Source organism: Haliotis rubra, unplaced genomic scaffold, assembly GCF_003918875.1.
Source record: "Haliotis rubra isolate DU_JTF1 unplaced genomic scaffold, ASM391887v1 Scf193, whole genome shotgun sequence".
NCBI lineage: Eukaryota > Metazoa > Mollusca > Gastropoda > Lepetellida > Haliotidae > Haliotis > Haliotis rubra.
Genome location: NW_025765925.1, coordinates 300,248 through 321,755, shown reverse-complemented (window position 1 = coordinate 321,755; position 21,508 = coordinate 300,248). Strand labels below are relative to the sequence as shown.

Below are 21,508 nucleotides of genomic sequence, written 5' to 3'. Positions count from 1 at the left end.
AGCCATGATTTAAGACAGTGACAGAAAGCAATGAGCAGGTACTCTGGGTCCTGATTACATTACCTGTTTGCAAATTCCTGATTATATGTTCCCCAGTTGGCAATGGTTCATTTAGCATTGTGTGCTACACCACACATTCTAGTGGCACCAGCCCTCTGATTACCTGGAGATAGACATTGATAGCACCGTGCTTAAACAGACATAGATCGACCTGTACTAAGTGAGATAGGCCAGCCTTTACACAGGTGTGTTGTTGAGTGGCTTTTCAAACAATGTTGGCATATAACGGAGTTCATGTGTGGAAGATTGAGGTAATATTGTCTCGTTGAATAGATAGTAAATTTAATTATACATTGATAAACATTCCAGAACTAAATGATGTTAGTCTTCGGATATCTCTATTTTGGCTCTGAGCCTTGTGTTCGCATTTTTTCAACAGGTATGAAAATATTTTCTCTCGTGTTTGTTAAAACCATGCTTATGAATTTATATGTAAAGACAAACTCCAAGTTTGGTCATGTACATTGGATTCCTCCATTTACATTAAATGTGTGGCAAAGTGGTTTGTGTTTTTCTGCTGGCTGAGACTTGTCTTGGTATCATTATAGTGGAGTTTAGCCACGACATGTCACAAGATACGCTTTCTGGAATAAGTTTACACCATTAGAGCTTAGGACTTACCAACATAACTGACTGGATACCAATGTTGAAACCTATGTACATTGAGTGACCCTCACCTTGGCCCAACTTAATAGGAAGACCATCATGAAAATGTGTCAATGATATCTAGATGTTACAAATCCTGTGGATGTTGGATAATGGAGAAATGATGAGAGCCTGTTGATTCCCCATCAGTGATCGTTGATTGTGGAATTCCCCATCAGTGATCGTTGATTGTGGAATTCCCCATCAGTGATCGTTGATTGTGGAATTCCCCATCAGTGATCGTTGATTGTGGAATTCCCCATCAGTGATCGTTGATTGTGGAATATTCCCGTCAGTGATCGTTGATTGTGGAATTCCCCATCAGTGATCGTTGATTGTGGAATTCCCCATCAGTGATCGTTGATTTTGGAATTCAAGAGATTCCTCCAGCCTAAACCATATTATGATTGACATAATTTCTTGTTAAATTTTCATAATGTCCAATAGACATGTAGGTTTTACTGGATCAAACTATATGTTGAGAACGGGCAGTAATTTTGTGACTGAGAATTGCCTGCAGCAAAACAGTTTTAAGATGAAACTATTAAATCGTTTCCTTGAATGTTAGAAGAGGTGGGGTAGGCCTGTGGTTAAGGGTTTAGCTCATCATTGAAAGGGCCTGGGTTTGATTTTCAACAAGTAGAGTTTGTGAAGCTCAGTTCTGGTGTGTGGCTTGCTGTGGTATTGATAGAATATTGCTAAGGACACCAGAAACCTATACTCACATTGCCAACATGTGGTGCTCAATCAATCATCGTCTGGTTGTCCTGGTATTTGACTTGATTTAATCATCCTTGAAGTTTATCGACTGATGTTGGGTATATAAGAACCTGACATGTTCATTAATCAACATGTTGGGAATCTGAAACACCTGCTTCACACTGGTTTAGGGACATGGAATTCTCCTGGTCAGATCACTGAACAATATATAGGTTATCCAGGAAATACTTCTACATGTTTCTGACACGTTTATTCTGTGGTGATGAGGTGTCTTGGCTCACTGAACACCAGCGTGTCTTGGTGTCTCCAGTGTTTCTGCCCTCCGAGAGGTCCAAATGTGTCCAGACAGCCGATGTGTCCAGACAATGTGCTCATTGCTCGCTCACTCACTCGATCAATCGATCGATCACTCACTCACTCACTCACTCACTCACTCACTCACTCACTCACTCACTCACTCACTCACTCACTCACTCACTCACTCACTCACTCACTCACTCACTCCTCCCACCCACTCACTCACTCACTCACTCACTCACTCACTCACTCACTCACCCAATCAATCAATCAATCATTCAATCAATCAATCATTCAATCAATCATTCAATCATTCACTCACTGTCACTAACAAGTATGAATATGCATGACCTCTTCTGTCTCACCATAAATGAATCAGCAATATATTGAAGATTGTGTTGTGATATATTATTATATGTTCCCTTACTATATTCTCCCTTGCTATTTGTTTGCTTACATCATATAATCATTTCCTCTGTCACCCAAACTTATGCCAGAGTTTACAGCATCCTTCAGGACAGTGAAAATTAGGTTTGAATAGTGAGTGATGCGATTATTATTCGACACAGTGCTTCCAAATTAAGCTCTCTTTTCGTGACGTGCATTGTGAGTGTGTTGACATCACAGTAGAACGTCCTATTAAGACAAATTCAGCACAAACTCTGAGCGCTACACTGTCAACATTATCTGCATTGTGACACGTACCCAACAACACTATGAGGATTTGGGAACATGATGAAAACAAAAGAACGTTTATATATTTTTTAGCTTGTAGGATTCTTTCAAATATTTCACACCCTGGATAGATTCTACACAGCTTTACCAATTTCCATCTTGAAAAATACAGAAGTATGAGTTGAATTAAAAGCATGTTCACCAGAAATTTTACTGTTCCAATATCAACATTTCTGTGAATTTGATAAAAATGTCAGTTCATGACATTTTGTGAAAAGAGCATGGATAGGAAAATGACTTTTTTGGGGCTCATTTTTCAAACAATTTTATAAAATTCCAGAGTAATGTTACATTTCATTTCTATTTGTGACTCTTTGATTTACCCTCTTGCTGCTGCTGCTGCTGCTGATAAGGGATCAATGAGAATTGATGTCAGCATTGAATGTTTGTGTCAGAAAAGTTGTTTGGATCTTACCTCACCTCCAGGGAACTCATGCAGGGCTCGATTTAAGAGATGTTAACCCACATGCACCAAGTGCAACCTTAGATATAAACGTAGTTGCACCAGTCAAATTCCAGTTACACTGTTTTTATTGCAATATGTAATATCAGAAATATGCTATTGAATTATTTAGATGTTCTATTCAGAAGTGTACCCACTCAAAAATTGACTTGCACCTGGTGCAAGTCAGACTAATAACTAGGTTGCACTTTGTAATATTGGGTTGCACCAGTGCAAGTAACAAAGCACTAAATCGAGCCCTGTCATGATAATATGGTTTTTATTTAAGTTTTATTATTTAAGTATGCCAACATGTTCAAACAAACAGAAAACATTTTCGAATTCAAAATAACATTAATTTAAATTATTCATTATTTTCCACATATTTTTCCAGTTTGAAAGTGTGTTCCCCATGATGTAATAAACAGCATCACAAAGTTTTTAAAAGAGAGTATATTCTAAGTATGCCATACATGTTCTGAAAATGTATATAAACAGTGCCAAATGAATATTGGCACTGACAAGGAATTTCAAAGCCCACAATACTGAGTAAAATTATCCAAATGAAACCAAATGTTATTAATAAACCTTGTAGGTCTTCTAAAAGCTACATATTTCAATCATGATCATTTGTATGATTGATATTTGTCAATGGTCAGTGTGGTGTACTCAATATCCCCTTCTGATCAAAAGAAGAAAATCAATATGTGAAAACTCAATTCTGAAAACTTACCTCTGAAAGTACACGTTCTACTCATGGACGTTGTTTAAAAGTACATTCTTGCTCTTTCATTCACAAATTGTTTGTCAACTCATTTATGAATACTGACACATAATGGTCATCTCAGCTGCTTCATACAGCAAGTCCAGCTACATTGGCTTAACACTGGTGTTTGCCTTGTGATGTGGTCAGTCCAGTCACAACACACAGGGCACCTGTCTGGTCGGGGAAATTTGTACCTGTGTCGGTAATGATTGACATGACAGATGAGGATCAACATTCCCGAGCCCTCCATCCCTGTGACAACATTAGCCTGACAAACATCGACACTGCGTACCCAATTGACGCAACAGCCTCAACGACCATCACATGCTCTCCAGTTTCATACCCAGTCGGAGAGCAACAGGTCTCGGACATACTTGTAGCTGTGGCATATCGCGGTCTATTATCAAGAATATCTTGTCTTGGTGCAACCCACATGCGTCTTTACGTGATTGAATAATCAGTTTCTATTTCCTTTGAATCATAAGTGTTGAAGGACAGTCATATCTCAATTTTCAAATCAGAAATTTTTCTCATTCTCAGATTTGTTGTAAAATTGTTGTCAATACCGAAACTGGTACGCGTTGATCGGCAATATTTGACACCATAAAGATGTGTTTGTGCTGGATTGTGCTTTTTGGGTGAGAATTCGGCGGAATATTGTCACCTGCATTGACTGGATGTTGTCGCACCCCTGGTGACCGTATGTCAAGGATTAACCCGAGTGCTGCTGCTGTTGACAAGTGGAACAGATCAGCCCTCCATTGTTTCACACAGACTTCACATGTTTCTCTTCAGATTTACATTACAGCAACATCAAGACATTATACAGGGTATCAACTTGGTGCTTCTGGTTGGACGAAAAGTTGTGACACTTGGTGACATTTGATGGTTTTCACATACCAAGCTGTGAACTAAATGTCCTAATGACTGGACACACATTTAAGTCTTAACCCATGTGTGTTGAAGTTCACGTCTTCTGACTGAAATTTAGTGGAACAGGAAACATAAATATCTGTTATTTCTTGACACATCAGTTTCTATGCATGCATGTGCCTGTCTTCTGGACAAACAGCAACAGTAAGGAAGCATTGTGGTTTATACATATTTCACAGCTTCCTGTTGTCTTGACCTCTGACATTGTTGAACCGTTCCGTCTTACAAGGGACTTCATCATCAGTGACAGAACACTGCACACCGCATTTCGACTTTCTCGTTACGAAAACCTGGAGGAATATTCGTTGCAACATGTCGAAAAAGTGGACAACTTGCATTCAGGTTCGACACAAGCCAAAGGTAGGAGGGTGGTTTAATGTCACAAGGCTTTGATGTGGAAGTTAACTTTTACTTGTTACAAATATTTCAGTTTTTGTTTGGAGATATTTTTTTGAGTCTCTTTAAAGTTGTCTGGCAGTCTTGTTAAAACACCATAGCAGCATGTTTGTAGGCTGAAAGGCCAAGTCAGTGGGAGAGGGTTTCCTTGTGGGTCATGGAGAAATAGCTTGTTTATGTCAATTAACTGACAGAGAACTGCTGGGAATACAAAGGATCTCGGTGCTATTTCCTGCGGTGAAATTTGATGAACTCTCTGGTGTGGTGTGTATATAGGATGAGATAATCACGGGGAGACCTGTCAATATTTACAGGTTATATCAATTCCTCACGTTAACTTACACACAAGATTTCACTAACCAGCTTGAGTTTGATTATCTTTAGCTTTGAAGTTTTTAAATTGAAATTTGACTTACTAAAAAGGTGTTCCCTGACTACTTTGGTGCGGGTTTCCACCTTCTGTAACACCCGAAAAGAATTTATTATTTTCCCACTGTGTTTGACAAAAAGTTTTGTATTCATATATAAACCTGAATAAGGGAATGAAAATAATCAAATAATAAATTGCTGTCATGAATTTACAAAGATGTTGCCTACCAAAAAACAATTACTTGTGATGACTACCAAAATTGTCAAGTAAATTTCCAATCTGGAAATAATGCCTCCTTGTGACACTGAGAGGTCCCTAAAGTCTTTGAACTTGGACTGTGTGCGATCTCTATGTTTGGTTATTATTCTAAGCTGTAGGAGAAGTTAATGCACGCCATCTGCCAGTCTATGGATTGGCCACAATGATGAATGGGCCAGTTGGAACTGTATCAACACACACTGCTATTTTCAGATTGAACACCTCTAAAAAAGGTCCAGCATTCTTTAAACATAGCCTCCTTTATACCTGGTGCTCTGTTGACAAATGTTAATTAACTGTAGATTTAGCTGGATTTTGTAAACTTCTTTTTTTCCCACTCCTTGAAAACGTCATGTTCAGAACATAATGTGTTTTTAATAGTGTTTCGAACGGCACTTTACATGGGTTTGAATTTGTTCTGGAGAGACAATGATTATTGTGCTGTCAGATTTGTGTTGGCTCAGTGCTGTGGTTTAGTCGCAGGATTGTTTAACAAAGTCTACATTGAATCTATCATCAACATGCTTTGTTTGTTGTTGAGAACAAGGTCCTCCTGTTGCATGTATAAAGGATGGATATATACTGTTCAGAAGAAGTTAAGGATCACCGGGCAGATATTTCATGTTGGTATAGTTAATCTGTCAGAATTGACACAATGTCATTTAGTATATATACATGGCTGTACATATTCTGAGGATGATTTGCCCATTGGGCTGAAGTGCTGCAATTTGATGTCCAGAGTTGCATCCCTTATCAGTGCCAGGATCTGCTCGTCTGTATTTGAATCCCAGGTTCCTTGTTTGTCTATCACCATCCAGAAGCCTACTTATAGTGACCAATGCATCATTATTTTGTTACTTCTATCATATCTTTGTCATTTTAGTGTGCTAGTCCTCTTTATTAAAGAATCCCTCACTGGTTCAGAAACTTGAATACTATCCTGTTTTCTGTTTTTGGTTCTTATATGCTTTTAAGCTTGAATTTGTGAGTTTTGTTCATATTTAAAGAAGGGCACCCAGAAAAATTTAGATTTTGCAAATAATCTATAAAAAATTGAATCTATATACCTGTGTTTATTTAGGAACTATCAAGAGTAGATTACCTTACAGGTAAAACTGTTGTAATCCACATGATAATAGTGTGTGCTGTAAGTGAAAGACTTGGATTATCATTTTCAACACTGCTTTGAGCAGTATTCCAGTTGCATCATAGCTTGTCATGTTGTGAGAGGAAGACTGCAAGTGATACCGGTCTCAGATGTTTAACTCTTTGTAAACCACATGAAACGTGGGTGAACTCCACAGTCATAGGTGTCGGGCAGGCCTATACGATGTGTCTCATCACAGCAAGTTGCAGCACCTTACGTGACAATGCCCCTGTTTACTCTGGTCATAATGTTGATTGTCAGAAATGCAGAGAGTTTCCAGATTTTAGTATTAAAGGAGAAATCCTTACAGACATTGGGGCTCCTTTGCTTAAACACTGTGATCAAGTACAAGGTTTAAGAGATTGTCGAGGGATTTTGTCATAACCATATCTGTCGGAAAAAGCTATTTCCCTCATGATGCTGTAGCTTGAGCCAGCAATACAGAAACAATTGTCTCGTTTTGTAATCCTGGATGTTAAATGTCAATGTTTAGCACAAATAAACCTAGTTCATTGTCAAGTAGTTGCTAATTAGCTGAGAATCTCTGAACACTGTTGTTTTCTCTCCACAACCACAAGCATTCTCAGCTGTGATATTATCCTTCAGTTACATGTTTGAATAATGTTTTCTTTAAGAAGACAGATGGTTTACATAAATAGCTTAAAAAGAAAAAGAAAATGACAAAAAAACATGCTTATTGCATAAAAGCTGCCTCTCAGTGAGCCTCCAGATTAGGATGTCGTGTGATGTCGGACCGATGATAGACATACTCCCACTCATGCTTGTCACATGTATAAGCAATGTACTCTGTAATAATCTCCTTATCTTTCTTCACACGTCAATATTGGATTCTGTTTGCCTGGGACCTATTCCATTATTTTCAATGTACCCAGCTTACATGTTGGTTACATTATTTATATTCAGGCAAAAATTATTGAAGTGTTTCATTTGAAGACACCTACCACATTTAGTATCCCCAACAGTTGGGTAGCCTAATGGTTAAAGCGTGCGCTCGTCACAATGGAGACCCAGATTTGATTTCCCACATGGGTACAATGTTTGAAGCCCATTTCCGGTTTCGCCCGCCTTATTATCCCCCGCAACGCGTTTTGCGGGGGGTATTAAAATGGACTCTGTCCGTGCGTCCGTCTGTCCATGCACATTTGTCTTTTCCGGAGCTGAACTCTAAAACTGTTCACTTAATTTCTTCACCAAACTTGACACATAGATTGGTTTGGTTGTGTTCTGGTTCCTTTTTGGTAGTTTTGGAATTTTGAATAAAATAGTGCTAAAAGAGGCATAAGAACATACCTACTCACTTGTACTGCGTAACAAATCAAGCTATGGCTGTACATGCAAGCAACAGCTTCTGTCGATGTGGGCTTATAGTAAAGTAGTGATAGGTCCCTCGAGAACTAATCCAACAAATGAATTTTCAGTTCAGGATACATCAATCATGATCAGGTTAAATTACAGGAAAGCGATTACTTAATCTCATGGACAATCTGTTTGATAAACTTGATGTATTCCCTATGAGTTGTAAGCAGTTATTGACAGAAGAGGATGATCAGTGGGTTCAAAACAAGAGAACATTTCCAGATTATAGCCATTTTTATAGTGCTAGCCCATACTGCACTGTGACATGGCTACCAGTATACAGAGCCTGCAGGTGCTTGATCCATCTCCTGGATCCTGAGTAGCAGGCCCGTCACAACAACTGTCATCCCAAATGTCCTCTTGTCACATCCTTTGGTAGGATGTAGCTGGGAATCAAACCCAAAACTTGGCCTTACATACAACTGTCCTCTTGTCACATCCTTTGGTGTGATGTGTCTGGGAATCAAACCCAAAGACCTGGCCTTTCACTGTCCCAGCAAGCGGAATGAGACTGTGGATGTACTTTGTGGGGGAGGAGGGGGAGATGCAAGGGGAGGACCAGACATTCATCTTCACTGGTGTATAGGAATCATCTTGTCACCTGAGTGTCCTGGTGTCCTTAAGGTTGCTGCTGTCCGTGTTGGCCAGTGACCAGTCCTGCTCCATCAGGTCAAGGAGAGGCCCCTCCAGCCCAATAGCAACACAATAAGAATTTACAGAAATATTTGGTCCAATTATCTGTGTAGCCTTTCGATTTGTTCAGTGACAATGGCGTTGAGGGAAATCCCTGAACAATCTGTAACAGGTGGGGGCTATGGTTTGCGGCCTTTATTTGGCATCACGTGCCAGGCTTTGAAGCAGAGTTAGTATGTTGATGTGGGTGCTGGAAGTGTTTGATCTAGTACTGAAGTGGGGCAAGCTTGTTCTCCACCTGTTTAGGGGGCTAAGTGGGGTTCTATGGATGGTAACTTTCTATAATGGTGGTATACATAAAATGCAAGATGCAGTGTTGACAAAGTGTCACAGTTTGACGTTGTAATCTTAAGTCTAAGCTCTAACACTAAGGTGTGAAGGTTATTTCTGTTCCTGAACCTATACAACTAACACAAATGAAATACCTGATGGGTGTATATCTGGCTAGAGATTACAGTAGGCATAATATAGAATGTTATACTGTGAAAGATTCTCAATAGATAGCAGGTGATTTAGGACTGATGCAAGCTGATGATATTAAGCTGTCAGCATGTTGATCCATATTTTTGTTCATCTGTTTCCTCTCTTGTTTTCTGTTTCCAGAGCAGAATTCCTAAACCTTTAAGTATTTGTTGCTGCAGCATGTTATATAGATCACACTACTGAAGAGCTTGTGCCTTTTGGTGATTTAGATTTGAAGGTTATATTTTGTTTGTTTCATGACAACAGGTTGTCACAGCTCATTTCCAGAGCAGAACACCCAAACCACTGAATAGTTTTTAATAACTTATGTGATACTAATATAGAACTGGTGTCGTTTGAGATATTGGAAAATACCGAACGGTATTAGTTTTTTCATCACTGAACTGAGGGAATGCAATGGCAATGAACCAAGGGTGGAGTATAAATAGCCAAACTCCATTTCCAAATTGCACCGAATTGCCCTGGGAGATGTGTCATCTCCTGACGTCCTTGTTGTGTTTTTTGTATGATTGAAAGGAAATGGACCAACCAAACCAGAATTTATAAAGGCATTGTTCAAGCGAGGGAGAGATGTTGACATGTTTTGAGAGTTAAATGCATGTCTTTGAAGTCCTACCCAGTACATGTTAACATCTTTTCTTCATCCCATAACTGGTTTATTCAGGTAGGGTTGGTGCACCTCCTTCCTCGGCGCAGACCTGCCTTCATCAATCTCTTCCTTGGCAACTTGTACACTTTACACTGAAAATATACACGACAAACAGACACTCGCTCTCTTACACTATGAGGGTAGCATAGTGGTTAGTGTGTTCGCTCGTCATGCTGCAAACCCCGGGTTTGATTCCCAACATGGGTACAATGTGTGAAGCCCATTTCTGGTGTCCCCTGAAGGGATATAGCAGGAATGTTGCTAATAGTGGCATAAATCTAAACTCATCCACTTACACAAAGACAAATGTGAGATGGGACTCAACTCAGCAAAAGTACTAGAATCTGTATTAACTGAGAAAGTGTAATCCCAAATGTAACATGTGATGCATTTGAGTTATAAACTAAGCACCCTTCTTGATGTTAGGCTTGAATGACAAGAACCCTTGACTGCACTACTTAAATAATCAACATTGGCAATGATGCTGCTGCTGCTGCTGCTGCTGATGTCAACGACGATGATGATGATATTGATGATGATGGGGAGGAGGAAGTGAGGAAGGCAATAAGGATGTTCTTGACAGCCTCCATGATATTTTGATTTGCCTCATTGTTACCCACTCAGACATGAAGTCAATGAGACACCAGTGTGTATTCCTGGTTGACTGGGTGTGGTGTGTATTATAACTTGACTGTTCTAGTTCACACTTGAGTAGAGACAAGTTTTCCTGCTATAATGCATAACTACCCACCATGACATACAGCCAACACCCAAGATGGCTGTGTTCCATTTCTAAACAATGTCATATTCTAATTTTAGGCAGTTATGCTTTAAGCCCACTCAATGCCTCAAAACATTGATAGTGAATGTTTAAAATATTTTCAGTCTTGTAACTATATTACTGAAATAATTTTAGGTCACTATGATAGTTATCATGAAAGAATCCAGTGACCCAGTTTGTATTTCATGAATACTGTTCTATGTCAATTCATGAATACTGTTCTATGTCAATTCATGAATACTGTTCTGTGTCAATTCATGAATACTGATTAATATTAAGTTGTCAGTTGTGCCCTACTGATATGGATTCAGTGTTACATTATGCATTGTAACTGTTCAGTTTTCATATTTTAGTTACGGATACAGTGTCACTTGAATAGTTGTGGATATGGTATGTGTACTTGTCTTGATAAGAAAATGGGGGCAAGGTGAGTATAATTAGCTACATGGAGTTGCATCCCTTGGAAGTCAGATGTGCTAGGATCCTGTGATAGAGGGTTCAACTCCCAGATGCCGTCGTTATAATGTTATTAAATTTCTTTCCTCACATATGAAGCTGATATAATTGAAATACTGATAGCAAATTGCTATGTCATTGTGTGTTTACTTTACGTAGTTGTTGGGGGTGAAGGGTGGCATAATGGTCAGTGTGTAGCTTGTCATGGCTATAGCTATGGTTCTGTTCTCTAGATGGTAATTCGTGAAGTTCACATCTCGTGTTCCTGCTATGATTTTGTTGGATGTTGCCAAGTGCCTCACTCACTCTTTATCATTATTATTATTAATATTACTATAGGATATATATATAGCGCACATATCCACACACTAGTGCATGCTCAAGGCACTGGTATTTTTTTTCCCTCGATCTTTGAATGTCAATCTCAACGGCACATCTTATTATCAATCTCAACTCCCTGGTGATCATACAACTCTTGCTGCCACAAGGCACACCGAGTTATTGTGGCTTTCCCATTCACAACTGGGTACCCATTGACAGCTGGGTGGACTGGGACACATAGTCACAGCACTTTGTCCAAGTTCACTGCCCGTTGCTGTACCTGCAATTAGGTGTTTGCATGTATTCATGTGGCCACCATCTGGTCATATACATCAGATTCGTGGGTTCTTTTAAGTGCACTCACTCACTCACCCACTACCTCACTCATTCACTTATCTATGTAAAGATATGTCAGCCATCCCATTTCTTTCTTCTGTTGTGTTGAGAGAATTACTTAAGTAAACTTGTATTTCCTGTACCAATACCAAGATACATTAGCATGTCTTAAAAACTCATCATCACTTACATCGTATGAAGTCTATTTCTTATTTCAGAATTAATTACAACAGGATAATAAGATGCTTTGAGTAGTCCAAGTACTGTCATTAGTGTACTATTCACTGGTTATTTTACACAAAACATATATACTTCCCCAACTCTAAACATAGCCGAGAGCTTTGACCTTCTGTATTGTATTGTTGAAAGTATTCCTATTCTTCTGTAGGTATGCTTGATTACAGGTGAGAGAAGCCACTCAGGCGTGACCTTGGTCGTGGAGTAGTGTTGTACATAGACTTGGTTGTACACTGACGCCGGGATTATATATACTTCAGTGCTTATGTCAGTGACTGAAGCCATTCTGATTTGGAGTGGATGTGAGTTTAACGGAGTCCTTAATGGTGGGATGGCGGTCAGAAACTGAGGAATATCTGTTTCAGTGATAAGACCTTGAACTGTCATGTATTAGTCGAAGCGATAAGTCCTCCATGTGAATAGTGGGTGACTTCACCTGCTCGTTTCAGGTAGGTAGCTCACTTAACGGGTGCCATCGTTAGCCAGGTATCACAGTGATTCTATTGATGCCAAGTAGAGCATAAGTTCACTCCCAATCCATTAATCACGTTGATGTTTATGTGTCTATCCTCCTGTCGTTGGTTACAGAAGTGGGTTATTCGTTGTGGGCTGTAATCATAACAGTAACACTGGCAATCAAATTTGAAGGTGCTATGACAACAGATCTTTATCATATCTGTTTCCTCGGTAACCAGTCAGATATTTCTGTAGCAATGACCATTTATTGTTGAAAATAGATTTGATGTGATCCGTGTTGGAAACACAACCTGTCTGTTACATTAGGATGTAAAATGTACAGCATGGCTCAGGGTAGGTTGATGTACGAGAAGTTGTAGGATGGACACAGATGGTTTGGGATAGAGAACTTTGACAATGGGCCATTTTCAGGATTATTAGCCATTTTCTGAATTAAGATTATGGGCCACTGCCCTTGTATCAATAGTAAACTTCAAAATTTTAATGGGCCATATTTTATTCTAATGTGCAAAATGGCCCATAGCCCCTGCCTTTCCAAATCCCTGGACACTTAGGGATGTGAAGAATGTTGTCAGGATTGACATCACGCCAATTTCCCTTTCTTTCCCCTAAAACTGCTTTTGAAAAAACTGATATAAGATGTTCGAAGGCGCATATATAAAGTTAAAAATACCATTTTATTTACATATTATATTTCCAAAATTCAGAGGATATTCATTGGTACAAGATGAAGGGAACTGTGTATGTGTTTTATTTGGGATTACACTTCCCTAGTAAAGTACAGGTTCTGGTACTTTTGTTGGGTTGAGTCCCATCCGGGATACGAACCCACACCCTCAGTCAGGCACTTAATCGCCAGCACACTGATCTGGTTTGAGACACAAATTATTTTCAGCACTGAGACAAAATGAAATTGCATTCACTAATCATAGGCGTAAATCCGATTGGGTACATTGTGGGTCCCATTTCAGGTGTCTCCTGCCGTGATAGTACTAAATTATTGTTGTTATAAATGTGAAACCATACCATACAATAGTATTGGTAGTGCTGAGATCGCTTGTTGGAATGTGACTGATCTAATTAATTTAGCATCAGTGTACATCAGAGTGTTCCCTTGACACTCCTCCATGACCAACACAGGGTCCCACCTTAGTTGCCTTCCACCAGTAAACAAACATACCTACAGGCCTAATTTATTATTTTAATGAAAAAAGGTTAATTGCAAATTCTTACACTCAATTTTTAACCATGATGTAATGACTATTTCTTACCACATTCTATCGGATAAAGCACACACCTATTTGTTTCTGCTGTGTAACTATGGTTACCGGTAGGATGGCTATTAGGAGTGGTATATTGTTTAACTGTTGTTGCCATGGTTACAGTGCAGATTATTGCATTACTGGGAATAGTGTCCAGTGATGATATTGATACGTCATTAAATTGGGACCAGGAGATAGAGCTCGGAGATTAGAACTGTGTATCGTGGCCTAAATGGCGAGATGATATATCTTAATAACAGTCTAGTGAGGCGAGACGATATTATGAAAGTATTGGCAAGGAACCTGAGAGACAATTATCACGACACAATGGTGGCGATACGATACTTATCCCGATATTTTACAGTTTCTAATAACAGAACATATATGACAGATAAAATAACTTTAACTTTACTTGTTACATAGCAGAACTTGTGTTACATTCACACACACTTAAAAGCTGTTCATCTAATAAAGTTTCAGCATTTAATGCTTAAGAAAGTACAGTCAAACAAGTTTGAAGCTGAAGTTTCCGTTGGTAAATTGTGTTTCTGTACCAATGCTTTCACATACAATTCACTGTAATTTATATCTGAATTCAGAATTACAGGGAAAAAACTCTTAAGTATGCTTTCTAAATTTTATGTTCTCTTTGTAATCTTTCTTAACAAAGCTAAGACATCGTTCATAGTTGTTAATAAATTGTGTTATGTGTCAAACAACTAAAACATATTTCAATTACTTGACGACAATTATTGTACAGTTCACAGAGTTTGAAAAATTTTCACTCTTTCACTTATACACCAACTCCTTTGTTCATGTAACAAGATAGCAGACACAAACAAATTCCTATAAGGTTCAATTTGTTTTTAGAATTCAAAAGGATTTCAAAGAGACTCCCTTCCTATTCCTAATGCAATACTCCTCACTTTAAGTAGTACTTAAGTTGTATCGGGATATATCGTCTCTTGTGGCGATACATCGATGTATCATGGACCCTCACGATATAAATATCCTGATATATTGCCTAAATGTGTTTTGTATCGATGCACTCGTATCGCGTAGTTGACGATGCAAACATCGAAACCATCGATGAATCGTTACACCACCACTTGAGATGCTAAATATCGTGACAAGCTTCATAACATATACCATACTATCCTGAATTGGAAATTCTGTATCAACATGTAAACCTTAATTTATCATGATATTCTGCATCAATTATTAATAATAGACCAATATGATATATATCAACAGAATCCTGATTTTGGTGCTTGCGTTATCAATGATATATACCAGCATGATAAAGTTCAAAACAAAGTGATCTATGAAACAAAATCTGTCCTGATTGCTAATATGTTTGATGCTGTCAATGACACTAATATACCAATAGGATATACATATACAATGGTCTACATTGTACCAATGGGGATCGAACCTGGTCTTTTCTCGTAAAGGCAATTGGAGTATCGTCAATGTAGGCTAATATAATGCTATGGAGCTTACCACAGACAACATGTTCAGGCCTCGTGGGGAATCTAGATTTGGATTGCTCCCCTGAGTAATCTAAGCTGGATGTAAAAGGGCGAGTAATGGATCCGATGGTCCGACTCGATGATGATTGGCAGCGTGTCATTGTCTCCTCATCGTGTGGATCGTTGTTCAATCATTGTCTTGTTCACTGGATTGCCTAGTCCATACTTGAATGGGGAGATGGAGTAACCCTGCCGTTAAAGTGTTTGCTGATCACACTGAAAACCCATGTTCAATTCCTGACATGGGTACAATGTGTGAAGCCCATTGAGGGCCCCCCCACGATGATTTTGCTGGAATATTGCTAAAAGAGGTGTAAAACTAAAACTCACTCATTCACCAGACTGGAATATTCGCAGTGCACTGTGGTATAGCTGGAATATTGCTGAGTGCAGCATTAACTTGATTAAAGAACAAACCAACAATGTGTTTAGGTAGGACTCATTGATGCCGATATCGCTATAGATTTAACCACAGATGGAAGATAGGACTCATTGATGCTGATATCGCTATAGATTTAACCACAGATGGATGATAGGACTCATTGATGCTGATATCGTTATAGATTTAACCACAGATGGAAGATAGGACTCATTGATGCTGATATCGCTATAGATTTAACCACAGATGGAAGATAGGACTCATTGATGCCGATATCTCTATAGATTTAACCACAGATGGATGATAGGACTCATTGATGCTGATATCGTTATAGATTTAACCACAGATGGAAGATAGGACTCATTGATGCTGATATCGCTATAGATTTAACCACATATGGAAGAGTTCAGAAAGTGACTACAATCGTCAGAGTACTGACTGTAAAGTTAACAAATCTGCCTGGTAAATACTTTACATCGTGAATAAATTGTCGTGTTTGAGCAAGTAGATCTCAAGCATGAACAGCAAACACGAAGATGTGGCCTGATCTTGTGCAGCACTGTCACACGACTCAACAGTTTGTGAAGTTTGCACCGTGTTTTCCTGGTGTTAGTTTGTTTAGATGGTAATTACTCTGTGTGCTTTGTATAAACACGTTAAGTCTAGTTAAGTGGGGACAGTGTTACAGTCAAGAAAACTGTTTCCTGAAAACATGATCAGCTTGGCACAATCGGCTGTCAGCTGTGATGTTACATCTGTAGTATTTGTGAGACAAAAGTAATATCTTGTGTGCTGGTATTGAGTCTGTGAAGACATGTAAAGGTAGCTCTTCACTTTACGTTTGTTATTATGTTCACACATAGGCAAAAGTTATCTTTTTCAGAGATACTGTCTGGTAAAACTCTGGTAGTTTGAAAATAATTGTTACTTGTATGGTCGGATCAGGAAGTCGTATTTTAATTTTGAACTCTGGCATTGTCATGGATGGTACTTCCAGTCTGAGTGATGTCTTTGAGATTTACCTGGGTCATCTGTGACCTTGGGACATTCAGGCATGACAAGGAAGTTTGGGGTTGACCACTCTGACCTTCGTCACGGTGACTTGAGGAACTCTTGACTTCAGGAATTTGATGATGTCATGATATTACTGATGCATTGAAGCAAGAAGGTGCACATTGATTAGATGGTGTCATAGTGTTGCTGAGGCATTGGAACATTGGGGGTTTTAAAGTTCATAGAGGTGTAGAGAGGCATTTTGAAAAGGGATAAATTGGAAAAGAATGCTGTAAAAAAATTGTACATGCATACAAATTGTGAATGGATGCAGATAATTTATTTTGGGGGATAAGAAGGAGAAACATTTCACTTGCGGTAAGAGACATTCAGATGTTCAGAATTCAGCTAGTGTGTGGTTAATGTCCATTTGTGATGGGCTGAATTGAGGCTTAGTTTGAGCATGTGTAATCATATGATATCAATTAAAAAATTTTAAATCCTATAAATTTTTTTAAATCCCCAGTCGCGCAGTTACCTTTATGTTTGTGCATTAGTCCCCCCAGCAAGTTGTTTCTGAGAGTCCTTGTACTTAGGAGTAACAAATGCAGGTAAGCAGGATGGCAAAATCATGGTTTGCACTGTTTCCATTCTATTTTCTATTTAATTTATTTTGTGATCTATCAGCTCACATAACCTCTTTAATTGAATGATATCATGGAAGCAGGACAGATTTTACAAAAACTGATATCACCTTGATTGTTCTCAGGTATGTTGAACAGGTAACATCCAATAACATCAACCTGCTTTTGGAGCTGAAATCACTTTTCATATTGATTCAGAATTCTTGTGACTTCTTTGATTACCTTAAAATGCAGTCAAATATTATTTCACTCAATTTTTTGACAGCAAACAAACTCTTTCCTTTTCTACATTGATTTTAAATGTTGCCCGCTAATCAACCTGTGGACTCGGTGACCCTGCAACTTAAGGTCAAGGACGACTGGATGCCATACAGATCATAGTGGTCATCTTCCTTGTTAGATTCTCACCTGAGTGATGGTCGTTAATTCACCTGTGTCATGGCATATGTATTACTACTGGTACCTGTGATAGATGACAAGGTTTCTCGTTATCTCACATGGATTCACAGGAGCATTCAATTTTCTGTCTTTTCAATTTGGCTTCCATCTATGATGGACAGTCACAGCTTATACCCATAATGGACATCAACATAGCTTGTTTTATTAGCTACGAGGGCGAAAATATTGGGGTTCATATTTTTCATACGATGCCCTAGGCAAAATATCACTTTGTCATGGTGATGTGACGTCATGAACAATGCTATGACGTCATGTTTCTAATATGACGTGGCGTACTACATGTGACGATGGCGGGTAGCCAGCCTATGTTTGAAAGTAGATTACGGTCTATTTTCCTTAATGTGACAACTTCGGTAATAAACAGAATATTATATTCGTGCCCATATCATACTATGTTTATGACACTCGTGCCTAAATATCGGTATATCCCTCTATATCTCACCTGAGCAGGTATATGTTCACTTGTTGGAAATTCCTCCTTTTATTTATATTTTTATTAAGGCAGTGCAACTAAAGAATTCTTAATGGCAAATGATATTCATACCTGTGTTATTACCTGCGTCAGGTGATACCCTATGAGTAATCACAGAAGGATCAGACAGGGAATTGATTTTTGTGTCTGGTGGAGAGGTCCGAAAACAAGGTGCTTGACAAGTTCAGTGCTGTTGCACTCTGTCAGCTTGTCATTAAGCCCAGGGTGAACATTCTCTTCTGACACCTGTATGGGTTGATCGAGTGTCAGGGTCGTGAGAAATCTGTTAGTTCCAGCAACTGAAACAGTGGAGGATTTAAAAGCTGTAATGGTTAATTAATTCTAAGGTATGAATAACTCTGTATATCATTGTCAGATTCGTCGCTAATCAACATTTGATAAGTTCACGCATTCAACACCTGTGTCTGATTGGATGTCGTTAATCATCTCATTGCCTGAGGTGATTAGTTAATTGATTTGTCAAATGGTGGAAAGATCAGTCAAATATTGATAAAATATGATTTGGGTGTGTTTTATATGTCAGTGCTTTGTAAGTAGGACGGGAACTGTTGACACAGTGGTAAGACATGACATCTTTCTGTGTTAGTTCCCCTGGCCTTTTAAGGATCTGCTCTGTTTGAGTTCATACCCTGGGCTGTATCACACAGTTTTACACCAAGTGAGAACCAGCAATTTAGCAGTGAATTAAGATGTGTCAAGGTCTTGTTGATGATCATTCTGAAGGGTACTGATTAGAGGTGTGACAATGCAGAAATTTACAATACAATAGAATATGTATTCCAAGATCATGGAATAATATGAATCGATGCATATCACGATGTGCTATCTTTAGTTATTTTCTATTAAAAAGTATATTTGATAGCAAGTAACAGTGTAAATTTTGACATAACCATCAATTTCTAGTGAAAATTAACAATTTTAAGGTCAGTGATGCATATCACGATGTGAATAAAGTAATGATATATTTATCCTCAGATAAAGCATCACGATTATTGATACTACGAGATATCGTCACAGCTCTAGTGCTGGTATGGAGTTGAATACTGACTGACTGACTGAGTTTGGTTTTACGCCGCTTTTAGCAATATTCCAGCAATATCACGGCGGGGGGACACCAGAAATGGGCTTCACTCATTGTACCCATGTGGGGATTCGAACCCGGGTCTTCGGCATGACGAGTCAACGCTTTAACCACTAGACTACCCCAATAAACGCTGTTCCCATTATGTCAGCGTTTAGTGCAGTCAGTGGCTATAGTCAGGATCCGGTCAAGGTATATTTAGTTGCGATGTTTGTTTCTGTGTGGCATCAAATAGGAGTCCTGTTGGGGACTAGTTCGTATCTTGTTGAGATCTTGTACAGGGCATCATGATGGAGTCGTGTTAGTGCCTGTGTAGTTGGGTCTCCACAGGATCTTGGGACTTGTCAAGGTTGCAGAGTAAATATCCTGTTGTTCCATGAACAAGCTGAGAAAGATAAAACGCCAGATAACCTACAGGCCTGCAACATCTGTCTCAACATAGGGGGCGGTGGGGTAGCCCAGTGGTTAAAGCGTTGGCTCGTCACGCCGAAGACCCGGGTTCGAATCCCCACATGGGTACAATTTGTGAAGCCCATTTCTGGTGTCTCCCGCCGTGATGTTGCTGGATTTTTCCTTAAAGCGGCGTAAAACCAAATTTAGTCAGTCAGTCAGTCAGTCTCAACACAGACCCAGGAAGTCAGTAAAACATATAGAATAGTCCAGCTGCTAAAGCAATCTACCAGAGTGTAGCGCAGGCCCAACACACTGACACAGTTCCTGTTCCCATTCCTGGCCTAGACAACTGTCTGTATCTACCAACATCTATTGTCCCCACGTCACTGCATGGTGTCCCTACGGGCACGACACATACCCAGGCATCTTCCAGGACCTGAGATATTCATGACCCTGATAGCAACCCTGATAGTTCTGAAATATACATAAATATCATAACAACATTTATGGTACGCAAAGTGGATGACAAATTTTTGTGGAATGTTTGATGTGGAAGGTGATAGGTATTCTGAAACGTATCCTAGGTGTCAGCAATGTCTATGGGCATGGCTCTTCAAGGAGATGCTTTCTCTGATGTCTTGTGGGAAGTGTTGTAATGAGCTGGAAATAGACGCTATGTGGAGTTAGAATGTCGGAGAGTTGACGATCCAAATGTGGGAGTTCTATTACAATATTTGACATCATGTACTTACTACTTAAGTATCACTAGGAACACTTGCTACCATCTTGTATTAATTTGTAGTCTTGTGGTGTTTTTGTGATGGCAAATTCCTTGGTTTCATATTTGCCCATATTTTGGATAATTTGTTGTGTCATGCTCAGGGAAATTATCCTAATGTGATAATGTTCAAGGTCATGCTGAATTGTTGTAAAACTTTGAAACACCCATCTTAGTGTGTGTATCTTGTGCGTGTTGTAATATCCTTTTAATCGTATGCTTTGCGATTCTTTGTGGTAGATAATTCTAATCTGGTTCCACTCTGGACAATGTCCTGAGGTGAATGTCATAACAGCTGACGATAGTGGGGCATGGGTTGTTTTACCCTCAAGACGTTGGAGTTTGATCATGTCTTTAACAACTGGCTACCTGTCCTAGACTACATGATGATATTTACAGGTGTGATCGAATGATGACGACATCTGTGTAAATCTCACTCACTCACTCACTCACTCTGAACCAAGTCGTTTATACCTTGCAGTGTCATCCTATGCATTTTAATATTCTTTGGATGGACATTATATTCAACAGGCCCCTGTACAGAAAGGGCGTGGATCATCGTTATTCCACCTAGACATGATCTGATTTGATTAGCAAGATGTCCTTGGCTTAAGCACCATAAAAGTCTTCCCACTTTTCACATGTTAATGAGGCAGTAGATATATAGCCTCAGGTAGATAGTCATTATATCGGTGGCTGTCATTGTGTGGCCCCTGAATGGCGTCAGTCTTCACAATGCACTACCCGGATATAGATTGAATGTGCTAATATGCTATCGGTGATATTAGTGATTGATATTAATATATGATGGTAATCCATTTCTGAACCATTGTCAAGGCACAAGATAGGTGCACTGTACAGAGTTGTGTCCCTTGTTCTGAGGGGGAGGTGGGGTAGCCTAGTGGTTAAAGCGTT

The 21,508-nt window shown here is 39.1% G+C and overlaps 1 protein-coding gene across 3 annotated transcripts in view; it reads left to right on the top strand.

Annotated features, from left to right (window-relative positions):
• The window catches only part of LOC124274661, an 82,690-nt gene that overhangs the window by 18,249 nt on the left and 42,933 nt on the right, over positions 1–21,508 (top strand). Inside the window, exon 1 of one of the 3 annotated variants that reach the window (XM_046710018.1) lies at positions 4,813–4,958. The exons of the other annotated variants lie outside the window; for them this stretch is intronic. Coding sequence (XP_046565974.1) covers positions 4,911–4,958 — 48 coding nt within the window. The 5' untranslated portion in view covers positions 4,813–4,910. Of the gene's footprint in view, positions 1–4,812; positions 4,959–21,508 lie in introns of those variants that run through there. 3 annotated transcript variants of the gene reach the window in all.